We start from the raw sequence: 26,346 nt of genomic DNA, 5'->3' as shown, positions 1-26,346 counted from the left end.
TCACTGATGACTGAACAACAACTGTCATTAATTTCTTTATGGTTATGTTTAGTTTCATGATAATGCTTTTCTGAAATGCTTGACAGTTTAATTTGAATCCCATTAAAATGAAATTCAACGAGTTTCTCCTGGCCCTTCATGTTTTCTTGAAAGAATTGTACCAATCTTACAAATTATGCCTGGGTAATCAAATATATGAGCACAATTGTGTGTTTTCTCATTTACTAAATAAAATTAGGACTGTAAATTTCATAAGAGCAAGTAAATAAAAAGAATTACAAATAAAGTGCTGAATTTCAGAATAATTATTTGAAAAAACTAACAAAATACAGTTAATACTTTGTTTTGATCACGTGTCAAAGCAAAATCATGCATTGTAAGAATGCATTATAGGTTGAAGGGTTTTCCAGAATTTTTAGGTCAACTTTGGTGGTGCGCATTATACACGTGTGCGCATTATAGAGAGAAATTACGGTACTTTGGCCTTTCCATCTCTTTGGTAGAGGTTTATCTTGCTCTCATCAGTCCATACACGTTTCAAAATGTTTTTGGTCGTCTCTGTACTTTGCAAAATCCAATCTGGCATTCCGATTCTTTTTGCTGATGAGTGGTTGGCATCTTGTGGTACGGCCTGTATATTTCTTTCGAAGTATTCTTTGGACAGTGTATTGGGATACGTTCAACCTTGCCCTGTGGAGGTTGATAGTGATGTCACAGACTGTTGTCTTTGGGTGTTTCTTCACAGCTGTCACAATGTTTCTGTCATCAACTGCTGTTGATACCCTTGGCCGACCTGTTCGATGTCTGTTGCTCGTTACACAAGTTTCTTTCATTTTCAGGACATTCCAATTTGTTGTATTGGCTATGCCCAATGTTTGTGCAATAGCTCTGATTGATTTTCCCTCTTCTTTCAGCTTCAAAATGGTTTGCTTTTCTCCCATAGACAGCTCTCTGGTCTTCATGTTTGCTTAACAGCAAATGCAGTTTTCATAGGTGAAACCCAAAGCCAAAAATAAGCGCTATCTAATGTTTAATCAATCAGTCTAAAAGGCAGCACCTGAGCAATTAGAAACACCCATCAGTCACATGTTCCAATACTTTTGCTCACTTGAAAAGTGGGTGGCTTCAAACAAAAGGTGGTCTGTCCTAAGTTGTTTAACACATCTTGCTGTAAATACCAAGAAATAAAAGCTGGAATTCTGAAATTTTGTTTCATATTCATCTTTTGATCTGAAACCCAAATGTCCTCAGTATACAACAAGAAATTCAATACATTTTGTTTTTTTGTGCTGGCGGCTGTCTAATGAACATCTCACTGATTTTCAAACATTGATTAGGAAACTTGCCTCTTTTAGGAGGAGGTAGCAATCTTTTTATATTTGGCACACACGCACAGTGTTCTGCTACTTCCTCGTTGCACAGACTCGAACAGATTCTTTTGGATCGGCTCACTAAAAAGAGCCGCCTCTTTCAGCTCCAGAATGACTCTTCAGATTTTTTTTTGTTACTTAAGTCAATTTATTATGCAAAAATAATGTCAGATTATGCATAATAATGGGAAAAACTACAATACTTTCCATTATATTTATTTCACAGTTCTGAGGACTCGGGTTCAATCCCCGGCCCCGCCTGTCTGGAGTTTGCATGTTCTCCCCGTGCCTGCGTGGGTTTTCTCCGGGCACTCCGGTTTCCTCCCACATCCCAAAAACATGCATTAATTGGAGACTCTAAAATTGCCCGTAGGAGTGACCGTGAGTGCGAATGGTTGTTTGTTTGTATGTGCCCTGCGATTGGCTGGCAACCAGTTCAGGGTGTACGCCGCCTCCTGACAGCTGGGATAGGCTCCAGCACGCCCGCGACCCTAGTGAGGAGAAGTGGCTCAGAAAATGGATGGATGGATGCCTTTATTTATTCACTCTACTTGGTGCTACAATAAAATACAAAAACAAGCATAAATATTTACAACTAATATTTTAAGTTGAACTTTTTTGTATTAAATTTAAAGTCAACCAACACAGAATCACTGCAAAACACTAGCACAACAGAATATAAATTAAAATATGTGAAACAAAAATAAAAAAATCTGTATTCAGATAATTTATCTATCGTCTCAGCTTTTGAGGAGCTGATCTGGTTTCTTCTTCTTCTGACTTTACACTGCCTTTGTATTGTTAGTAAAGTGTGTCCAGATTTTCCTCCTTTATCACTCGTTTTCCTATTCCTTACCAACACATTTGTGTTTTCATTTATCACCCCTTGCTCGGTTTCTCAATCGTCTTCTTTCTTCGTCTGTGTGCTGCTGTGTGTGCTCCCGCCCCTCCCCACTTCTGCTTCGCGTAGTTAGAGAGAGGTCACACATATTGACCATACATGTGCGGTCTCTGTCTTAAGTGAACGACGAAAGCGGCTCCCAATCATTCGCTTGATCCGGATCTTAGAACCGTTTTGTTCGCGACCGTCACATCACTATTGAACACTGTACGCTCCATTTGGTGGGCAGGGGGAAAAGGTGATCTTAGCGACATTTAGAGTACCATCATGTTGATATTGGTTGATAGTATCAACCAATGCTGCTGTAATTGTTGGGTGTTTTCTGCGTGGTCCGAGCACTCGTCGTGTCTATTGCTTCTCGCATCTCCATTTATTCTTCTATAACAATGCTTGTGGATGGTAAAAAACTACAGGGGACAAAAACAGCTCCCTGAAAAATTGTCCCCCGTGTCACCCCCGCAAATTATGCCTATGGTACAACCTAAGTAATTATTCTGGTGTTTCACACATTACTAGATATCTTAGCGGTTGGCATGGCGTCTTTGTTAATTACTCCTCATCCTCGTTATGTGCTAACAACACTTGTCAGAAGTGTTGCTTGGAATCTGCCATGGATGCAAGGATTAGAAAGTACACCAGTGCGAAATCCCACTCCCTCAGCTGACTTTTTATTTTTATTTTTTTTTCTTCCCTCTTCCAACTTCCACGCAGCTTTCCCTGTCGTCCGCCAAACCAAGCCCACCCCCCGCTAATGTACACATTCGTGGCCAAAACTGTGCCTTTTAAAGTGGACACGCCAGTGCGAACTAGCGGTCCCTCAGAATTATCTATTTAATTATTATTCTATCAGAATTATCGAGATTGATCCGTAAAGTCTAGATCTTACATCTTCGGATGAGGTGTGTAACGATTCATTTTGGCAACGATTCAATTCGTATGATGATTCATGGTTGCCAATTTGGTTCAAGGACGTTATTGGTTCATTTACAACAATGCAATCTGAAATCTTTCAGTGGCTGAGAATCGATTCAGTAACTTTTTAGCCAAAAATTCATCCAATGTGACTGTGAATCCTGGACAGTGCAGGTGAAATTACCTAAATTCTTGTTGTTTCTTGTAAGGGCATAAGGCAAAATTATTTATTGTCATTAAATATTAAGATTTTCCTTATGTATTTTTAATGCTTCGCAATAAAGGGGATATCAGCAATTTATTGTTATCTATATTATTTCAGATATGATTTTACTTGCTCGGTAAAAAAGAGATGTTAAATTGGTGTTAGAATTATGAGGGGATCCTTGGAAAATTGTCTCCACTGTAAGGAGTCTAGCTGGACCCAAAGTTTGAGAATCCCTGTGTGAATCCCACGGTCAAATACTATTGGCTAGAAACTAAGCACTGTGAGGTTTTCATGAGAAAAATATTTTCGGAATAGTGTTAATAGTACGTAGAGAGCTAAATAAATTAACAAACCTTGTCTTTGGAGCACAAAGTGAGCCTTGGAAACAGCGTGTAGAAGTTCTCATCTTTTGTGCCACAAAGTTCCTCCTCGTACTCTTTTATTGGTCTTTCAGAGCTAAAAATTTTTCTTCGATGGTCGCGCTTGGTCGCGCATTCAGCTAAGCTCTCAGCATTTCTACTGTACACATTTACGATACGATAATTACATTCGCAACACTTACACTTTATCACTGCTGAACGATGTTGATCAGAAACGCATCTCTTCTCTGTTAGGGCTAGCGAGCTTCAGCATACACGACGAGCGCTGCGAGTCACACACACCATCCTTATTCATAAGAATTCAGAAGCATTCCTTGCATTCCTCCTTCACATCTGCCATCTACCAGACAGGCCGACATCTTAAACGGCAATAAAAGTGCTTAAAAAGCAACACACACATACTGTGATGTCTCATCCAACCACTAGGGGCACTACAGAACGGAGTGATTAGATGTGGGGTGTCGAAAAGGAAATGTAGAGACGAAGAACAATGTAGCCTTGACAGTGCTAACTGACATGTGCTAACTCAAACATCCATCCATGCATTTTCTGAGCCGCTTCTCCTCACTAGGGTCGCGGGCGTGCTGGAGCCTATCCCAGCTGTCATCCGGCAGGAGGCGGGGTACACCCTGAACTGGTTGCCAGCCAATCGCAGTAAACTTGGTTAGAGATGCCACTAAGTAGGTGGCAATGCCTTAACCGTATATGTACTGCAGGCCACAGGGGCCATTTCCGTCCTTGTCAAGGGGAGTGCTAACCTTCTCTCCTTTCATACAACACCTAACTGAAACATTTAAAGTAAAAGGAATAGCAAGCATTTTTCTTGGAAATACAACACATACACACCTCTAATAAAGTCTGCCGTGCATAAAAAACAATGGATTATTTCCGAGTATCGATGCAACCGATTCATTACCTTTTAAAACAATTAAATCAACCAGAAGGCTTCTGGAGTTTGCCGAGCACAGATCAGTCCAGTTGGCTCGTAGCAATATAAATCGGTACATCAGTATAAGGAATGAGTCGTTACACCAGTACTTTTGCTAAATTTCTACCGTCTACTAGGGGTGGGTAAAACTATCGATTCATTAATACATTGCAATTTTTCCCCCCACAATTCAATATCGATTCAACAAATCCTCTGAGTCGATTTACCTCCTGGCCAGTGAGAGGCGCTTTACGTGTGATTTGCGTTGTATGGCTTATGCTGCATGGAGAGTGTGCAGCTATTTGCTCCTGTACGTCTGCCAATGATTGATACCACTGATTCCCTTTCTGATACGACGCTGCAAATACAGTCCCTCAAATGTTAAAATATCAAACGTATCGACATTTAATTTTGAGAGTCGATCTTCTGCTATCAGAGACATTTCAGATAGTATAGATCGGGGTGCCGAATACATCGATTGGAGAGTAGCCTTGGTAGATAGCGTGCTTGGCGGAGAGGGATGGGACACACCATTGTTACGGGCATTGTCTGACATCAGTGTGACAGGGAGCTCAGTGTGTGTGTGTGACGTCTGTGTGAGTGTGTTCAGAACTCCGCATGAGTGGGTCGGAAGTGCACTAATGAGGAAGAGATGGCGCCTTACCGTGTGGTCGCCTCTGTAATGCGCTCTCTAATACTGTCCATGTTTTTGTGTTTTTCATTGGTCTTTGGAGACTTTACAGGACTTACACAAGGGAAGACTTGCTAAACATTACTGCGGACTTTCTTTCACCAACTTTCACAAATCCGCTCAGTTTTTCCTCGGAGTTTCTCATCGCCGGGGCGGCCGCGGCCTATAGTGCATGGAGGCGAAGGCAACACCTCAGAGGGAAGCGAGCTGGAGTGCAGGTCAACCTCCGTAAGTGAGGATTCCGAATGCCATACTCGTCGATTCATCTCGCAAATCTACGTTCCCTACCCAACAAAATGTACGAGCTTCAGCTTCTCACAAAGAACCATTAAAGACTTCGGACATTCTGCCTCCCTGTGCTTCACAGAGACATGGCTTTGTGAACGTGCCGTATTGTTTCCGGGCTTCCAACTACACCATGCAGACTACTTTACAGAGTTATTGGGGAATACAAAAGGCGGCGGAATATGCTTCATTGTTAACGAAAAATGGTGTCTCGACGTCATGGAGCTCTCCACATACTGCATCCCGGAGTTGGAGTCACTGTTTTCATTCTATTCAGCGCACGTGTTTGCTTCTTTCATCCTCGCCTTTGTTTACATTCATCCCCAGGGTTACACAATCGCTCTCTGAACAAGTAAACGAACTTGAAAAAAAGAACCCAGATTCACCCCTCATTATTCTTAGGGACTTGAACAAAGCAAAGGTCAACCAGAACTCAGCACACACGAACAGCACATTACTGTCCCACCAGGAAAAACAACATTCTAGACCACTCCTACACCACGCTAAATGACGCATACTGAGATATTCCCCGTGCAGCTCTGGGCTGGTCTGATCCCTGCTTAATTCATGTCATACAAATCTACAGGCACAAACTTAAAAGTGATAAGCCTGTGGTGATAACCGCGATGAAGTGGACCAATGAAGCAAAGATAGAACTTCAAGACTGTTTTGACTGCACAGATTGGAGTGAACTTCAACTGGCAGCCTGGATGACAAAACGGACTGTATCACATCCTATATCAGTTTCTGTGAAGATGTGTGTTTACCAACAAATACATTTCACACGTTGAATAGCAACAAACCGTGGGTCACTGCCAAATTTCATTAACTTCGCCAGGCTTAAGAGGACTCCTATCGAAGTGGGGAGAGAGCCCTGTACAATCGCGCTAGGAACCAGCTGACAAAAGAAATTAACAGCACAGAGGAATTATGCAGAAAAGCTGGAAAAACAGTTTACTGCTAACAACTCGTCCGTCTGCCGTGGATGACAATCATGAACCAACTTCAAGCGACCATCCCCCAAAGCAAGGAACAATACAGGACTAGCTGAGGACTTAACACCTTCTACTGAATATTTGAAAAGGACACTTTCACATCACAGAGCCGCCCAGGCGCACCACCGACAACCAACACATCTCTGATTCCGCCTTCTGCGTTGACTATCTACCAACAGAATGACAGACGTATCTTCAAACAACAAAAGATCAGCAAAGCGGCGGGCCTAGAACTTGTGTCCCCATCGTGCCTCAAAGACTGCGCTGACCAGCTCGCGCCAGTCTTCACAGAGATCTTCAATAGATCTCTGTAACTGTGTGAAGTACCGCCCTGTTTCAAACGTTCCACCATCATCCCAGTCCCCAAAAAAACTGCAATCTCGGGTCTGAATGACTACAGGCCTGTTGCCCTGACAGCTGTGGTCATGAAGTCCTTTGAATCCTCGTGCTGGACCACCTCAAGAGCGTCACAGGTCCCCTGGTGGACCCGCTGCAGTTTGCCTACCGAGCAAACAGGTCTGCGGACGACGCAGTCAACATGGGACTGCACTTCATCCTGGAACACCTCGACGGCGCGGGGACCTACGCGAGGATCCTATTTACAGCTTCCTGACACCACCTCATCCGCATTCACCGGGGCACCGCAAGGATGTGTACTCTCTCCGCTCCTCCTCTCGCTACACGGACTGCACCTCAACCCACCCAGCTGTCAAACTCCAGAAATTTGCAGACGACACCACAGTCATCGGCCTCATCAAAGACGGTGACAAGTTTGCATATCGATAGGAAGTAGAGCGCCTGGCACTGTGGTGAACTCGCCCAAAACTGTGGAGTTAATCGTGGACTTCAGGAAGCATCCTTTGGCACTGCTGCTCCTCACGCTGTCCAACTGCCCTGTGTCAACCGATGAGACCTTCAAGTTCCTGTGAATTACAGTCTCTCAGGACCTGAAGTGGGAGACCAACATCAACTCTCGCCTCAAAAAGGCCCAGCAGAGAATGTACTTCCTGCGGCTTCTGAGGAAGCATGGTCTGCCACAGGAGCACATCCATCACAATCTGGTTTTGCGCTGCCAGAAAAAAGGACAAACTCAGACTGCAACGGACAATCAAGACTTCGAAAAAATTGGCTGTACCCCCCCTACCGACCCTTGTGGACTTGTACGCTGCCAGACCTAAGACAAGAGCATGCCAAATCCTCTTGGACCCTCCACATTCTGGTCACCACCTCTTCCAGCTCCTTCCTTCAGTTAGGCGCTATTGAACAAAGCAAACTAAAACCAGCAGACATTCCAATAGCTTATTCCCTCTTGCCATTAACTTCTTAAACAGTTAATTTATAATTCCATTATAACATGCTGCCAATTATGCACATCTCTGTTGGGAAACTACTATATTTTTTGTGCACTCACTATAGTAGTCTTGTTAATCTGCACTATTTGCGTACCTGTTGTTAACAAATACTGGGCACTCGTGCTTGAAGTATCTGCACCATTTGCACAATTGTCACTGTTCCAGATGATTGCACTACAAGTCATCTCAAGCTGGTCTAAATTTGTAGAGGACTGTATTATTTGCACATTCATTCATTCATGCATCTTCCATTCCGCTTATCCTCACTAGGGTCGAGGGCGTGCTGGATCCGATCACAGCTATCTTCGGGCGAGAGGCAGAGTACACCCTGAAATGGTCGCCAGCGAATCGCAGGGCACATATAAACAGACAACCATTCGCACTCACATTCACACCTACGGGCAATTTAGAGTCACCAATTAATGCATGTTTTTGGGATGTGGGAGGAAACCTGAGTACCCGTAGAAAACCCATGCAGGCACGGGGAGAACATGCAAACTTCACACAGGCGGCACCGGGATTTGAACCCCTGTCCTCAGAACTGTGAGGCGGATGTGCTAACCAGTCGTCCACCGTTGCGCTATTATTTGCACATTTACTCGCGAGGAGAACGGTCAGTTGTTCGCAGTTACAATCTCCTACCGCTCTGAGCACACTCTGCCGATCCCTCTCTTTTTATTTTCTTAGGGCTGTTCCTAATTACACAAACGTTGCTCCTGCTCTCTTGAGATAAGGGCACACACAGCAGCAACGTAAAACAATCACATATATGACTCATGGTCCAGATGCAGATGTGTTCTTCAGCAGCGCTGATTACTTCAACCTTTGACCTTTGACCGGAAAATGTTCCAGCCGCTACCTTTTGATGAGGGCACAGTCCTCTTCACAGACGTCAACTTTTATGATACGATCAACATTATACTGCTAAATGCATGCTTTGATTAGAGTAAACATGAGATAATTTATATATATTTATTCTAACATCTTCACTCACACCTTGGCAATGAGACTTTTTTGTAGGTCATCAATTAGGACTGAACCAGCTGATATGCATTTGCACTGACAAGGGGCTGGATTGCTACTTGCTTGCCTTTTGCACCACCCTTTCTTCGTGTTCAATACTTTTTCCCTGTGTCATTTTGAATTTTTACATACAACTTAATTTCTGAGTTTATTTGTTCTACTTTCTTTATATGTGTGGATTAGTTGGGTTCTTCCCAACATCTGGTGAAATTTTCAGGTTAATAGCACCTTTGGAACTATATTTAGTGAGAAAAATGGTGACGTGTTAAATACTTATTTTATCCGCTGTATATATCTGTGCGTGTATGTGTTATGTGGGGAAAACACCTTTGGGTAAGTTAAATGTTTATAAACCATAAGCACAGCGGCACACATCAATATTCAGGCAGTAGATGACCTCAGCGAACGCATTTTCAGCATCATTGGATTGACAGGTGAAGGTCTCACATCACAGTCCAGCAGCTCACGGGCAGGCCTTATTTTATATTTCATCCTTTATTTAATCAGGTAAAAGCTTTTTGAGAGATAAAATCTCTTCAAAAGCCAAGAGGCAGAAGAAATTATACAGGCAGCAGTCGTTATACAGTACAGAACAGGACAATAAATACAAATACTTTTTATTTAGGAATTATTGTGTGCTATAATGATCGTGAGACCAGGAAGGGCGTGACTGGGAGGAACGGCCCCCCCGATCAGAACCCGAGTGGTGTTCTGTTATTGGACTTGTGTGCCCACCACGGTTTGTCCATAACGAACACCATGTTCATGCATGAGGGTGTCCTCACGTGCACTTGGCACCAGGACATCCTAGGTCGCCGTATGATGATCGACTTTATGGTCGTGTCATCGAACTTGTGGCCGCATGTCTTGGACACTCGGGTGAAGAGAGGGGCGGAGCTGTCAATTGATCACCACCTGGTGGTGAGTTGGCTCCGATGATGGGTGATGTTGCCGGTCCGACCAGTCGAATCTCAGATTCAGGAGGAGCATTGTGGTTTTCTTCCTGGACGTGGAACAGTGGACCAGCTCTTCACCCTTGGGAGGGTCCTCGAGGGTGCATGGGAGTTCACCCAACCAGTCTACATGTGTTTTGTGGACTTGGAGAAGGCGTTTGACCATGTCCCTCGGGGAGTCCTGTGGGGGGTGCTTCGGGAGTATGGGGTACCGAACCTCCTGATACGGGCTGTTCGGTCCCTGTATGACCGGTGTCAGAGTTTGGTCCGCATTGCCGGCAGAAAATTGGACACTCATTTCCGGTGAGGGTTGGACTCCACCAACGCTGCCCTTTGTCACCGATTCTGTTCATAACTCTTATGCACAGAATTTCTAGGCGCACCCGAGGTGTAGAAAGGGTCCGGTTTGGTGGCCTCAGTATTGCATCTCTGCTTTTTGCAGATGATGTGGTTCTGTTGGCTTCATCAGGCCATGATCTCCAACTCTTACTAGAGCGGCTCGCAGCCGAGTGGGAAGCGGGTGGGATGAGGATCAGCACCTCCAAATCTGAGACCATGGTCCGCAGTCGGAAAAGGGTGGAGTTCAATCTCCAGTTCGGGGATGAGAGCGTTCCCCAAGTGGAGGAGTTCAAATATCTTGGGGTCTTGTTCAGGAGTGAGGGGAGAATGGAACGGGAGATCGACAGGCGGAATTACTGCAGCGTCTGCAGTAATTCTGACTTTGTATCAGTCCGTTGTGGTGAAGAAGGAGCTAAGCCGAAAAGCGAAGCTCTCTATTTACTGGTCAATCTACGTTCCTACCCTCATCTATGGTCACAAGCTGTGGGTCGTGACCGAAATAACAAGATCCCGGATACAAGCGGCCGAAATGATTTTCCTCCGCAGGGCTTCCAGGCTCTCCCTTAGCGATAGGGTGAGAAGCTCGATCTTTCGGGAGGAGCTCAGAGTAGAGCCGCTGCTCCTCCGCATTGAGAGGAGCCAGATGAGGTGGCTCGGCCATTTGTTTAGGATGCCTCCAGGACGCCTCCCTGGTGAGGTGTTCCGGGCATGTCCCAGTGGGCGGAGACCCCGGGGACGCCCCAGGACACGCTGGAGAGACTAGGGAACGCTTCAGTATCCCCTCGGAGGCGCTGGAGGAAGTGGCTGGGGAGAGATAAGTTAAATCTACTGCCCCCGCAACCCGACCTCGGATAAGCGGAAGAAAATAAATGGATGGAGTCCAAAGCGATACCTTCGGTCAAATCTGCACTTTCTCCCGAGTATGCCGTTTATACCGCGCACCCTTACTTCACACGACAGATCATTAAAGTCAAAATAAAATTATACTCTCAAAAGCTGTAAAAATCTAACAATAAAGTATTAAATTCAAACTCAAATTGGAATGCTTAATATTTGCAGACACATCCATAAATCATTGTTCAAAAATTGTTCCTGACAGTGGCATCCCTAACTGCATGTCCAGTCACTATCTCACTCTAAGAGAAAGTCCGAGGTACAGTATTTCTTCATTATCAGCTGGCTCAGGTGCATCATTGACTTCATCACAGAGAGGGATACTGTGCTTTGTAGCAATATTGTGTAGGACCTTATAAGCGAGTATAATGTTGCACACTACTTTGGGTGGTGAAGATGGAGCTTAGCCGAAAAGCGAAACTCTCGATTTACCGGTCGAGCTATGTTCCCACCCTCACCTATGGTTGCAAGCTGTGAGTCTGACCGAAAGAACAAGATTGCGGACACAAGTGGCCGAAATCAGTTTCCTCTGTAGGGTGTCTGGTAGGGCTGCACAATATATCGTTTGAGCATTGTCATCGCAATGTCGATAAATGCAATTGTCACATCGCAGGGTCCTTCACAATATAGGTGTATTGATATGCAGTCAATGAACTGTAATATTAATAGGTGACCAGCAGAGGGACCTGTTATACATGCTAATAAGATTTGCACCAATGTTACTGTAAATTATAACCCATCAAACAAGACACACAGAGCAGCCCTGAGTTACTTATTTTTTGTACGATAACTATTAATGAGGATGCCGGAAAAAAATTACACACATGCCTTTATGGTATTTCTCTTCAGCATGTGATGAACAAATACATTTCGCAATACATTACACTTTGGGGAAGTGGAGAGCCGCGGCATTATTGAAGTGGCAAACTTTAGGTGTATACAATGTGTTTTGCTTAAACTAATGCACTCAAATATAGAAATACTTGAATATGTTAAAACATAGGTGTAAAATACATTATTATTTTAAAAAAAGTGTGAGGAATGTGCCAATGACGACAGCATCACTGGGCATGAAAAGAAATTATTTTAACTTCATGTCTGGCTGGACTATTGCAAATACAGCAGTGTTTTTTAATAAAGGTAGCCTTCATACAAATAACTGTATACTTTTGTGCTCTACTGAGCATAGTTTTTTCTAGAGAAGAAAAAAGATAAATGTGTGCTGGTTTTCATGTTACGTGTATGATATGCTTAGTATTTTACCATTGCAATCTATATCGCAGGGTTAAGGAAAATTGCAATGTCATTTTTTCCAATATTGTGCAGAGAATACCACCAAGGTTCATTGCTCCAGCCTTGCTGGGGCTCCTGACACCTCATTCGCTTATATGACATCACCACATGTGAGACTATTTATCAGAATCATATTTATTTGCCAAGTATGTCAAAAACACACAAGGAGCCGCTCTAGGACGACAACAGACAGAAAATACTTTTGAGACGTAAAGACATTGAGAAAAACTCACTGAGCAATAAAAGGTTGCTCGTAATATGGTAATGCCAGTACAGTTTTTTTTTTTTTTTTTTTTTTTTTTTTTTTGACAATTATGCAAAAAGATGCAGAGTTCTCTAGCAATGAGAGCAGTTTGAATGGCTAATAGAGCAATAGTCTGGTGCAATGACCATTGTGCAAAGGGCGCCGAGACTTCAAGAAATGTATCCAGTTTAAAGTGACTAGCAGTGCGATAATCTGGGACAATGTCGATTGTGAAAATGTTGCAGCTACTACTCAGTCGATTGTGCAAATGGTGCAGATACTACTCAGGCACATGAGTGGCCAGTGTTGGTCAACAACAGACATGTGACAACAAACTCAAGACAAAAAAATTGGCAGCATGTTGCAATGGAATTGTAATTTAACTGTTTAAGAAGTTAATGGTAAGAGGGAAGAAGCTGTTGGAATGTCTGCTAGTTTTAGTTTGCATTGTTCGGTAGCGCCTACCTGAGGGAAGGAGCTGGAAGAGCTGATGACCAGCATGTGAAGGGTCCAAGAGGATTTTGCATGCTCTTGTCTTAGTTCTAGCAGCATGCAAGTCCTCAAGGGTGGGTAGTGGGGTACCGACAATCTTTTCAGTAGTTTTGATTGTCTCTTGCAGTCGGAGTTTGACATTTTTTGTAGCAGCACCAAACCAAACTGTGATGGAAGAACACAGGACTGATTCGATGACCGCTGTGTAGAACTGCCTCAACAGCTCCTGTGGCAGGCCGTGCTTCCTCAGAAGCCGCAGGAAGTACATCCTCTGCTGGGCCTTTTTGAGGACGGAGTTGATGTTGAATTCCCACTTCAGGTCCTGAGAGACTATAATTCCCAGGAACTTGAAGGTCTCGGCGGTTGACACAAGGCAGTTGGACAGCGTGAGGGGCAGCTGTGGCGAAGGATGCCTCCTGAAGTCCACAATCATCTCTACAGTGTTGAGCGTGTTCAGCTCCAGGTTGTGTCGGCCGCACCACAGCTCCAGCCACTCCACTCCCTATCGATACGCAGACTCGTCACCGTCTTTGATGAGACCGATGACTGTGGTGTCATCTGCAAACGTCAGGAGTTTGACAGCCGGGTGCGTTGCGGTGCAGTTGTTTGTGTAGAGAGAGAAGAGCAGCGGAGAGAGGACACAACCTTGGAGTGCCCCGGTGCTGGTAGTGCGTGTAGATGAGGTGGTGTCCCCCTGCCCGTCAGGAAGCTGTAAATCCACTGGCAGATGGCAGGCGAGACGCTGAGCTGGAGAAGCTTTGAGGAGAGGAGTTCAGGGATTATGGTGTTGAACGCAGAGTTGAAGTCCACGAACAGGATTCTCGCGTAGGTCCGTGCGCCGTCGAGGTGTTCTCGGATGAAGTGCAGTCCCATGTTGACTGCATCATCCGCAGACCTGTTTGCTCGGTAGGCAAACTGCAGGGGGTCCAGCAGGGGACCTGTGACGCTCTTGAGGTGTTCCAGCACGAGGCGTTCAAAGGACTTCATAACCACAGATGTTGAGGCGACAGGCCTGTAGTCATTAAGACCGGTGATTGCAGCTTTCTTGGGGACTGGGATGATGGTGGAGCATTTAAAACAGGAAGGTACTTCGCACAGTTTCAGAGATCTATTGAAGCTCTGTGTGAAGACTGGAGCGAGCTGGTCTGCGCAGACTTTGAGGCAGGATGGGGACACAAGGTCTGGGCCTGCCGCTTTGTTAATCTTTTGTTGTTTGAAGATGTGTCTTACATCCTGTTCATGGATGGTCAATGCAGAAGTCAGAGGTGTGATGGTGGTCGGTGGTGTGGCTGGATGGGTGTGTGGTATGGAAGCATCCTTTTCAAATCTGGAGTAGAAGGTGTTCAAGTCGTCGGCTTGTCCACTATTGTTCTGAGCTTGGGGGGATCGTCAATTGGTTAGCGATTTAATGCGATTGTAATGTATGCCAGACTGATTTAGAGTCGTCAGTGGTAAACTGTTTTTCTAACTTTACTGCATAATTTCTCTTTGCGATGTTAATTTCTTTAGTCAGCTGGTTTCTTGTGCAATTATACAGGGCACTATCCCTGTTCATTGGGGTTCACCCCAGTGGACGAGAGGGTAGCCTCCCTTTGGGTGGGGGGATGGGTCCTGACTGTTGTTTGTGCCAATGCACCAAACAGCAGTTCAGAGTACCCACCCTTTTTGGAGTCCTTGGAGTGGGTGCTGGAGAGCGCTCCCACTGGGGACTCCATCGTTCTGCTGGGGGACTTCAATGCTCACGTGGGCAATGACAGTAAGACCTGGAAGGGCGTGATTGGGAGGAACGGCCCCCCCCGATCAGAACCCGAGCGGTGTTCTGTTATTGGACTTCTGTGCTCATCACGGATTGTCCATAACGAACACCATGTTCAAGCATAAGGGTGCCCACACGTGCACTTGGCACCAGGACACCCTAGGTCGCAGTTCGATGATCGACTTTGTGGTTGTGTCATCGGACTTGCGGCCGCATGTCTTGGACACTCGGGTGAAGAGAGGGCCGGAACTATCAACTGATCACCTCCTGGTGGTGAGTTGACTCCGATGGTGGGGGAAGATACCGGTCCGACGCCTCCCTGGTGAGGTGTTTCGGACACGTCCCACCGTGAGGAGACCCCAGGAACGACCCAGGACACGCGCAGTCTTTCGGCTGGCCTGGGAATGCCTCGGGATCCCCCCGGAAGAGCTGGATTAAGCGGCTGGGGAGAGGGAAGTCTGCCGTCCCTGCTAAACCTACTGCCCCCGTGACCTGACCTCGGATAAAGTCACCATGCTGCACTATTTCCATATCTGTTGTTGACCAATACTGGCCCCTCACGCCAGAGTAGCTTCTGCTCCATTTGCACACTGACTGAGGATTATCTGCAACATTTGCACAATCAACATTGTCCCAGATTGAAGTCTCGGCGCCCTTTGGACAATGGTCATTGCACCAGACTATTGCAATATTAGTCATTCGAACTGGTCTAAGTGCTAGAGAACTCTGGATCTTTTTGCACAATTGTCAAAAAAAAATTAAAAGTGTACCGGCATTACCAGATAACTAGCAACCCTTTATTGCTCAGTGACTGTTTTTCTCAAATGTCTTTATGTCCCAAAAGTGTTCTCTGTCAATTGACTGTCTGTTGTCGTACTAGAGCGGCTCCAATTACCGGAGAGAAATTCCTCGTGTGTTTTTTGGACATAAAGACGATTCTGATATCCATCCATCCATTTTCTACCGCTTATCCGGGTCGGGTCGCGGGGGCAGTAGCCAATCCAGAGGCACTGTCCCCAATGTCCACGCGATGTTGCAGAGGCGTGTCAACCAGGACAGCCCCACAACATCCAGTGCCTTTAGGAACTCCAGGCGAATCTCATCCACCCCGGGGCCCTGCCACAGAGGAGCTTTTTTACTACCTCGGTGACCTCAAACCCAGAGATAGGAGAGCCCGCCTCAGAGAACCCGCACTCTGCTTCCTCATGGGAAGGCGTGTCGGTGAAATTGAGGAGGTCTTCGAAGTATTCTCCCCACCGACTCACAACGTCCCGAGTCGAGGTCAACAGCGCCCCATCCCCACTATACACAGTGTTGGTGGTGCACTGCTTTCCTCTCCTGAGACGTCGGATGGTGGACCAGAATTTACTCGAAGCCGTCGGAAGTCTTTCTCCATGGCTTCACCGAACTCCTCCCATGCCCGAGTTTTTGCTTCAGCGACCACCAGAGCTTCATTCTGCTTGGCCAGCCGGTACCCATCAGCTGCCTCAGGAGTCCCACAGGCCAAAAAGGCCCGATAGGACTCCTTCTTCAGCTTGACGGCATCCCTCACCGTTGGTGTCCACCAATGGGTTCGGGGATTGCCGCCACGACAGGCACCGACCACCTTGCGGCCACAGCTCCGGTCGGCCGCCTCAGCAATGGAGGCGCGGAACATGGTCCACTCGGACCACTCTTTCGGAGGTGGGAGTTGAAACTCCTTCTGACAGGGGATTCTGCCAGACGTTCCCAGCAGACCCTCACAATACGTTTGGGCCTGCCATGTCGGACCGGCATCTTCCCCCACCATCGGAGCCAACTCACCACCAGGTGGTGATCAGTTGACAGCTCCGCCCCTCTCTTCACCCGAGTGTCCAAGACATTCGGCCGCAAGTCCGATGACACGACCACAAAGTCGATCATCGAACTGCGACCTTCAGATTACATCGTCTGCACAAGATGTAATCCACCTGCGTGCTTCTACCTCCGCTCTTGTCGGTCACCCTATGTTCGTGCCTCTTCTGGAAAAAAGTGTTCACTACAGCCATTTGCATCCTTGTTTCAAAGTCTACCACCATCTGTCCCTCCAAGTTCCTTTCCTGAATGCCGTACTTACCCATCACTTCTTCGTCACCCCTATTTCCTTCACCAACATGTCCGTTACAATCTCCACCAATCACGACTCTCTCTCTGTCTGGGATGCTCAGAACTACTTCGTCTAACTCCCCGGCTACAGACACTGGCTCAAGGGACGTGGAGTGTCACCTCTCTGGCAAGGGAAGGAGCCCAAGCTGGTGTTTGAGGTTGAGAAGTTCCAACTAGATATAGTCAGTACATTGGGATTCACCCCGGTTCTCTTTCACCTCTAAGTCACATCCTACCTGTGGGGCATAGCCACTAATCACATTACACATAACACCCTCAATTTCAAATTTCAGCCTCATCATTCGATCTGATACTCTTTTCACTTCCAAGACCTTCTTAGCCAACTCTTCTTTTAAAATAACACCGACTCCGTTTCTCTTCCCATCTCCACCATGGGAAAATAATTTAAACCCTGCCCGTAAACATCTAGCCTTACTGCCTTTCCACCTGGTCTCCTGGACACACAATATATCAGCCATTCTCCTAATCATCATGTCAACCAAGTCCCGAGATTTTCCTCTCATAGTCCCAACATTCAAAGTCCCCACATTGAGTTCTAGGCTCTGTGCTTTCCTCTTCTCTTTCTGCCAAAGAACCCGCTTTCCACCGCTTCTTCTTCTTTGACTTCGACCCACAGTAGCTGAATTTCCAACGGCGCCCCGCAGGTTGACGGCGCCGGTGGCGGTCGTTGTTAACCCGGGCCACGACCGATCCGGTATGGAATTCTTTGGATGAACGCTCATATTTGTTTGGCAAGGTTTTAAGCCGGGTGCCCTTCCTGACGCAACCCTCTGCATTTATCCGGGCTTGGGACCGGCCTACAGTTTGCACTGACTTGTGCCCCCCATAGGGCTGCATTAAAATTATTTATTTATTATTTATTTTTATAGAGGAATGCAAAGTTATTAATGTCCTTTCACCTTCGTTCCCAGTCATACTGTGTTCTGTGTTTTGTTTGCACATTTAGGACTAAAGTCCTGTTTTTAAAACACAAAACAAAAATAATAATAATTATTGTTTTTTTAATTCCTCATTTTTAAAAACACCAGTCAAGCAACCAGATTTTCCTCATGTTTTTGACATTTAAGGATGAAAGGTACAGCTGGCTACTAGTGTGGACTGCATGGGTGGCAACAATGGGGAAATGAAATGCCAGTATTTGGAGGATAATAGCCCATCAGCAACTTATTGGGGGGAAAAAAAGAAAGAATTGTGAACTAGTTTGGTTTTGGAACGGTGAACTTAGCTCAAAATTTTAATTATGAGCTATAAACGGAACTAGTTCATTTATGGAACGATGAACTGAACTTTGAACTAATTCGTATAGAAAATGAACTGAAGTGTCTGTGAATATTCTTGTTCATCAAGGTCATTTCATTGTAAGGGCATTGAATCATTTGCAACTCGACTGTTCTATTCTCGTCCTATGATTCTTTTTTAAATTTAATGTATTTTTATTGTATTTGACCATAGTCTTTGTTGTTTGAAGTGGTTGTACAGTAGAATGTAAGACTGCAAATGGTTTGGGTCTGAAGAGAATTATGGCAGGAGGAGGTAAATATGTAAAAGTCTCTTAATTTGGAAATTTTATTTTAAAATTTTGGGAACTTGGGGAATGGGAATGAACTGAACAAATTGAAGTTGGAATAGTTTGAGTCAGTTAAGAAATATGGAAGCAGGAGGAAATAATGTAAAATTTTAATTTGGGAGGGGTTTTTTTTTAAGAAAATTTGGGAATGTTGGGAATTGGAATAGTGCCCTAGATGTCATGAATGAGCAGAATATTTTGAATTTGATATGGGTTGAATTATTATTTAATTAATTGGAATTCAGGTGGCGGCACGGTGGCCGACTGGTTGGAGCGTCAGCCTCACAGTTTTGAGGAGCGGGGTTCAATCCCCGGCCCCCGTGCCTGCGTGGGTTTTCTCTGGGCACTCCGGTTTCCTCCCACATCCCAATAACATGCACGTTAATTGAAAACTCTAAATTGCCCGTAGGTGTGAATGTGAGTGCGAATGGTTGTTTGTTTGTATGTGCCCTGCGATTGGCTGGCAACCAGTTCAAGGTGTACCCCGCCTCCTGCCCAACGATTGCTGGGATAGGCTCCAAATCGCCCGCGACCCTAGTTAGGAGAAGCGGCTCAGAAAATGGATGGATGGATGGGTGGATGGAATTTAGGCAATATTGGGAATGGAAATCGTTTACGAGATGTCCTAAATGATCTGAATCTTTAGAATTCAGAATGGTTCTAATCGGTCAAGAGTGTTGAACAAGGAGGGAATGTAAAATATGTCATCAATGTAGAAATTTTACTGTGAAAATTTCAGAATTCTACAGTATAAAGTGTTGAATAATGCAAATATGGGAATTTTTGGAATGGAGAAAATTGTTCCCAAGATATTCTGAATGAGCTGAACACTGAATTAGGAATGGGAATTTTTATGTTGAATGTCTCATTCACCCCTCCTTGAGCCGTCATCTTATCGTAGTGGAGGGGTTTGTGTGTCCCAATGATCCTAGGAGCTAAATTGTCTGGGGCTTCACGCCCCTGGTAGGGTCACTCATGGAAAACAGGTCATAAGTGAGGGACCAGACAAAGCGCAGCTCCAAAAACCCCTATGATGAATTAGACAGATGGGTATCAGTTTCCCTTGCCCGGATGCGGGTCACCGGGGCCGCCCTCTGGAGCCAGGCCTGGACGTGGGGCTCGAAGGTGAGCGCCTGGTGCCGGGGCTGCACCCTTGGGGCCCGGGCTGGCACAGCCTGAAAGGGTAACGTGTGTCCCCCTTCCCATGGTTTCACCACTTGTGGGAGGGACCATAAGGGTCTGACGCAGTGTGAGCTGGGCGGTGGCTGATCCGATCCCCGGCTACAGACACTGGCTCAAGGGACGTGGAGTGTCACCTCTCTGGCAAGGGAAGGAGCCCAAGCTGGTGTTTGAGGTTGAGAAGTTCCAACTAGATATAGTCAGTACATTGGGATTCACCCCGGTTGACGAGAGGGTAGCCTCCCTCCGCCTTCGGGTCGGGGGAGGGGTCCTGACTGTTGTTTGTTCCTATTTGTTCAGAGTACCCACCCTTTTTGGAGTCCTGGGAGGAGTGCTGGAGAGCGCTCCCGCTGGGGACTCCATCGTTCTGCTGGAGGACTTCAATGCTCACATGGGCAATCACAGTGAGACCTGGAAGGGCCTGATTGGGAGGAACGGCCCCCTCGATCAGAACCCGAGTGGTGTTCTGTTATTGGACTTCTGTGCTCACCACGGATTGTCCATAACGTACACCATGTTCTAGCATAAGTGTGGTCATCGGACTTGCGGCCGCATGTCTTGTAGCAGGAGCATAATGGCAAAAAATGGCAGATTTAATAACAAATGTTGGTGTAGAATGTGTATATATGTGAATACCGTTATTACTGTGTAGACTTGTGTATGGCTTTGTGCAGAACGGCTTGCTCATAGAAATAATTTCAAAAATAATATCATTTTAGAATTGATAGGGGGCAGGCACTGCCGAGAAACAATTCAGTCGTTTATCCATATTTCCACGTCAAGCTAGTTTTGTCCTAACCAAGCCTTATTGCATTAACTGATGAAGTGAAAGATAGGCGAAACATCGAGTTGCCATCGATTCAGTGCCCTGACAAAGTGCACGTTAAATGTTTCTGTGCTTGTATGATGCTGAAGTACATTTACCTCTGTTTCTCTCTATGCATGTCTGCAGAACCTGAATTTCACAGGTTTCAGAAAGATCTTGAAGAAGCATGATAAGATTTTGGATACATCGCGAGGTGCTTACTGGAGAGTTACCCACGTTGAAGTGGCTCCGTTCTACACTTGCAAGAAAATCACACAGGTCATATCCGAGACTGAGGTAAACAGATTTCATGTAATCACAATTTTCCATGACCAATGATGAATTATCACGTGGTTTTACAGTTATGCTCAAAATGTTTAAATATGTGAGTAAAACTCTCAATCCTTTTAATAGTTTTTATTTTCATGCATTGGGAACACTGCACATGATCTTCTTCATCAAAACATGAGGATTTTTTTTTAATGAATTATTTAAATAACATGAAGAAAACTGAATTTTGGGCTGTTCAAAAAATATTTGTGTCTTTACAAACTAAAATATTTACTGTATAAACTCAAAAGTCTTTAGGATTTATCTTTCCTCTGAATATTACTAAATATTGAGTTGTATAACCACTGTTTCTGTCGTCTTCACATCTGTGTTGGATACACTTAACCAAGTTCTTGCACCTGTGAACAGGTATTTCAGCCCAGGGATTTGACATATCCCAATTCCTCTGCATTTCTTATCGGCCCGATAAGAGGCCTGACGCCATAGTAAGAGAAACATCCCCATTTCATAATGCCTTGCACCACCATGCTTCAATGTCTTCAGAGTGAACTGTGGTTTGAATTTGGTATTTGGGTGTCGTCTGACATTCTGTCTGCTGCCCTTGGACCCAAAAAGAACAATCTTACTTTCATTAGTCCACAAAATTGTTTTCCCATTTCTCTTTAGGCCTGTCGATGTGATCTTTGGCAAATTATATTCTCTTTCGCATCTTTTTTTTTTTAATCAGAGGGAGGCTTCCTGCCTTAAGAATAGCTCCACACACTAGTACGACAACAGACAGTCAATTGACAGAGAATACTTTTGAGACAAAAATACATTGACAAAAACAGTCACTGAGCAATAAAAGGTTGCTAGTAATCTGGTAATGCCGGTACAACTATTTATTTATTTGACGATTGTGCAAAAAGATGCAGAGTCCTCGAGCAATTAGAGCAGTTTGAATGACTAATAGAGCAATAGTACGGTGCAATGACCATTGTGCAAAGGGCGCCGGGACTTCAAGAAATGTATGCAGTTTAAAGTGACTAGTAGTGCGATAATCTGAGAAAATGTCGATTCTGCAAATGTTGCAGACTACTCAGTCGATTGTGCAAATGGTGCAGATGCTACTCAGGCACACGAGTGGCCAGTATTGGTCAACAACAGAAATGTAAATGGTGCAGCGTGGCGAGACTGCTACAGTGCACGAGTAATGTATAATTGGCCCGACAGAAATGTGACAACAAACTCAAGACAGAAAATTGGAAGCATGTTGCAATGGAATTGTAAGTTAACTGTTTAAGAAGTTAATGGCAAGAGGGAAGAAGCTGCTGCAATGTCTGCTAGTTTTAGTTTGCATTGTTCGGTAGCGCCTACCTGAAGGAAGGAGCTGGAAGAGCTGGTGACCAGGATGTGGAGGGTCCAATAGGATTTTGCATGCTCTTGTCTTAGTTCTGGCAGCGTACAAGTCCTCAAGGGCGGGTGGGGGGTGCCGACAATCTTTTCAGCAGTTTTGATTGTCCATTGGAGTCGGAATTTGTCCTTTTTTGTAGCAGCACCAAACCAGACTGTGATGGAAGAACACAGGACTAATTCGATGACCGCTGTGTAGAACTGCCTCAACAGCTCCTGTGGCAGGCTGTGCTTCCTCAGAAGCCACAGGAAGTACATCCTCTGCTGGGTCTTCTTGAAGATGGAGTTGATGTTGAACTCCCCCTTCAGGTCCTGAGAGACAGTAATTCCCAGGAACTTTAAGGTCTCAACGGGTGTCGACGTGTTCAGCTCCAGGTTGTGTCGGTTGCACCAAGGCTCTCGCCGCTCCACTTCCTGTCGATATGCAGACTCGTCACCGTCTTTGATGAGGCTGATGACTGTGGTGTCCTCTGCAAACTTCAGGAGTTTGACAGCCGGGTGCGTTGAGGTGCCGTCGTTTATGTAGAGAGAGAAGAGCAGCGGACATAGGACACAACCTTGGAGCGCCCCGGTGCTGGTAGTGCGTGTAGATGAGGTGGTGTCCCCCAGCCTCACCTGCTGTGTCCTGCCCGTCAGGAAGCTGTAAATCCACTGGCAGATGGCAGGTGAGACGCTGAGCTGGAGAAGCTTGGAGGAGAGGAGTTCGGGGATGATGGTGTTGAATGCAGAGCTGAAGTCCACAAACAGGATCCTCACGTAGGTCCCCGCGCCGTCGAGCTGTTCCAGGATGAAGTGCAGTCCCATGTTGACTGCATCATCCGCAGACCTGTTTGCTCGGTAGGCAAACTGCAGGGGGTCCGGCAGGGGACCTGTGATGCTCTTGAGGTGTTCCAGCACGAGGCGTTCAAAGGACTTCATGACCACAGATGTCTGGGCGACAGGCCTGTGTCATTTGCAGGTTTCTTGGGGACTGGGATGATGATGGAGTTTTTGAAAAAGGATGGTACTTCGCACAGTTCCAGAGATCGATTGAAGATCTGTGTGAAGACTGGAGCGAGCTGGTCCGTGCAGACTTTGAGGCAGGATGGGGACACAAGGTCTGGGCCTGCCACTTTGTTCATCTTTTGTTGTTTGAAGATGCGTCTCACATCCTGTTCATGGATGGTCAACGCAGAAATCAGAGGTGTGATTGTGGTGCGGCTGAGTGGGTGTGGGTTATGAAACTGACCTTTTCAAATCTGCAGTACAAGGTGTTCAAGTCGTCTTGAAGTTCTGTCTTTGCTTCATTGTTCCACTTTTTCACTGTTTTTACCACAGGCTTTGTACATTTGTGCCTGTGTGTTGGTATTAAATTAATTAAACAGTGATCAGATGAGCCCAAAGCTGCACGGTGGATAGCACGGTATGCATCATTTAGCGTGGTATAGCAGTGTTCTAGAAGGTTGTTTTTCCTGGCGGGACAGTCAGTGTGCTGCTTGTATTTAGGGAGTTCGTTGTTGAGTTTCTTCTTCTTTTCCTTTCGGCTTGTCCCTTTAGGGGTCGCCACAGCGCGTCATCCTTTTCCATGTAAGCCTATCTCCTGCATCCTCCTCTCGAACATCAACTGCCCTCATGTCTTCCCTCACAACATCCATCAACCTTCTCTTTGGTCTTCCTCTAGCTCTCTTGCCTGGCAGCTCCATCCTCATCATCCTTATACCAATATCCTCACTATTTCTCCTCTGGATGTGTCCAAACCATTGAAGTCTGCTCTCTCTAGCTTTGTCTCCAAAACATCGAACCTTGGCTGTCCCTCTGATGAGCTCATTTCTAATTTTACCCAACCTGGTCAGTCCGAGAGCGAACCTCAACATCTTCATTTCCTCCTAGCAGAGACTCTCAGAGAGTTTAGCTTTGTTAAAGTCCCCAAGAATAATGAGGGGTGAATCTGGGTGCTTTTTTTTTTTTTTTTTTTCCCCCCCCCAAGTTCGTTTACTTGTTCATTTAACGCCGCAGTGTGGCGTTTGGATTAGCCTGGGGAGGTATGTAGACACTAGCAAGGATGAATGATGCAAACTCGCGCGGCGAGTAGAATGATATAGAAGAAAATTCCGCCACCTTTTGTTTTCCCCGATAACTCCTTGATATGGTCTGCTCTATGTAGTTGGAAGCCTGGAAGCATTACGGCGACATCGGGGACACGTTCACATAGTCACGTCTCTTTGAAGCACAGGGCGGTGGAACGTCCATAGTCTTTACTGGTCTTCGTGAGAAGATGAACCGTCCATTTTGTTGGGTAGGCAACATATATTTGCGAGGTGAATTGATGGGCACGGCATACGAAATCCTCTCTTCCAGAGCTATCCTGCGTGCAGTTTGACTTTATACTCGAGTTTAACAAGGAACAAAGCAACAACAATGGTGACCGTGGAACAGTGCCTGCTACAACAAATGGACCTAGAGGACCAGATGATGTTTAATTATATTGCAAAATCGAACAAGGCAGCGGCGGCGTAGGGGGTATGTGGAACCAAGGGGAAAGCTGAGTACTTCTGAGTACTATCACAGCATGTGACTAAAACGGACCAATCACGAAAGATGATCTGCACGGCATCCTGCGCATGCTGACAATTTGTGCCATATGCGTCAAGTGACGCATAGGGGCCGCACGGCCCAATGTGTCGGTCACGTGATGCAATCCGGGCGCTGTTACCCGCACAAGCGCAGGAGTATAATTGTACTGTATACAATTGTAATAACAGTAAAGATATGCAATAGTTCGAAATTTTTTTCAAATTAATACAAATTCTCAGAAATAACACATTTTGCTGTCTGCTATTGTGTGAATGCTAAATGGGCCCCTCATCCTGGCACTTCAGCTCACAGATCCTTTTAGTGTTTTGCGACAACCATAATGAGGCTCACAGATCCTTTTAGTGTTTTGCGACAACCATAATGAGGCTCCCTCCAGTGGCCTTAAAAGTAAAGACATCTTGAGTAACAAAGAAGGACTGTTTCTAAAATAACCAAAAAAAAGGAACTCTTAAGACTCTCATATGCATTTGTGTTACTTTTTCTTGGTAAAGGCAGAGAAAAATCCTCCCCAAAAATATAATTAACATCTTCAGATAACGGCGGCACGGTGGCCGACTGGTTAGAGCGTCAGCCTTACAGTTCTGAGAGCGGGTTTCAATCCCCGGCCCCGCCTGTGTGGAGTTTGCATGTTCTCCCCGTGGCTGCGTGGGTTTTCTCCGGGCACTCCGGTTTCCTCCCACATCCCAAAAACATGCATGGTAGGTTAATTGAAAACTCTAAATTGCCCGCAAGTGTGAATGAGAGTGCGAATGGTTGTTTGTTTATGTGTGCCCTGCGATTGGCTGGCAACCAGTTCAGGTTGTACCCCACCTCCTGCCCGATGATAGCTGGGATAGGCTCCAGCATGCCCGCGACCCTAGTGAGGAAAAGCGGCTCAGAAAATGGATGGATGGATCTTCAGAAAACATCATTTTCATGAAATCATGAAACAACATTTCAGACACCGTACGGTAAAGACATTCTGGCATTAAATGGCAGAAAAATATTACTTCACAATATTTGTTTTCTTTGAAACAATTATGAGATATTGATGGATAACAACTGTCAATAATTCAAGTACTCGTATCAGAAAACATATTTTATTTTCAAAAGGAAATTCAGTGGGCCGTGTCTTTACCATTATTGATCAAATTATATAAAAATGGCCTCACCGAACCATTTTTATATAACCTCCAGATCTGAGACCGTGGTCCTCAGTCGGAAAAGGATGGCGTGAGATCCTGCCCCAAGTGGAGGAGTTCAAGTATCTTGGGGTCTTGTTCACGAGTGAGGGAAGAATGGAACGGGAGATCGACAGGCGGATCGGTGCAGCGTCTGCAGTGATGCGGACTTTGTATCGGTCCGTTGTGGTAAAGAAGGAACTAAGCCGAAAGGAGA

The 26,346-nt window shown here is 45.5% G+C and overlaps 1 protein-coding gene and 1 non-coding gene across 7 annotated transcripts in view; one reads left to right on the top strand and one right to left on the bottom strand.

Moving 5' to 3' along the window:
* Positions 1 to 26,346, top strand: part of LOC133489270 (xenotropic and polytropic retrovirus receptor 1 homolog) — a 246,898-nt gene that overhangs the window by 62,282 nt on the left and 158,270 nt on the right. For 5 of the 6 annotated variants that reach the window (XM_061798176.1, XM_061798177.1, XM_061798174.1 and 2 more), the window contains one exon: positions 20,860 to 21,009. The exons of the other annotated variant lie outside the window; for it this stretch is intronic. In XM_061798176.1, coding sequence (XP_061654160.1) covers positions 20,860 to 21,009 — 150 coding nt within the window. The remainder of the gene's footprint in view (positions 1 to 20,859; positions 21,010 to 26,346) is intronic. 6 annotated transcript variants of the gene reach the window in all.
* LOC133489587 (U6atac minor spliceosomal RNA) lies at positions 4,424 to 4,551 on the bottom strand. The gene has a single exon (XR_009791984.1). It is a non-coding gene; the product is annotated as a U6atac minor spliceosomal RNA (small nuclear RNA).

This window comes from Phyllopteryx taeniolatus, chromosome 14, assembly GCF_024500385.1.
Source record: "Phyllopteryx taeniolatus isolate TA_2022b chromosome 14, UOR_Ptae_1.2, whole genome shotgun sequence".
Taxonomy (NCBI): Eukaryota; Metazoa; Chordata; class Actinopteri; order Syngnathiformes; family Syngnathidae; genus Phyllopteryx; species Phyllopteryx taeniolatus.
The sequence above is the reverse complement of the archived record's forward strand: the minus strand, read 5'-3'. Positions and strand labels throughout refer to the sequence as shown.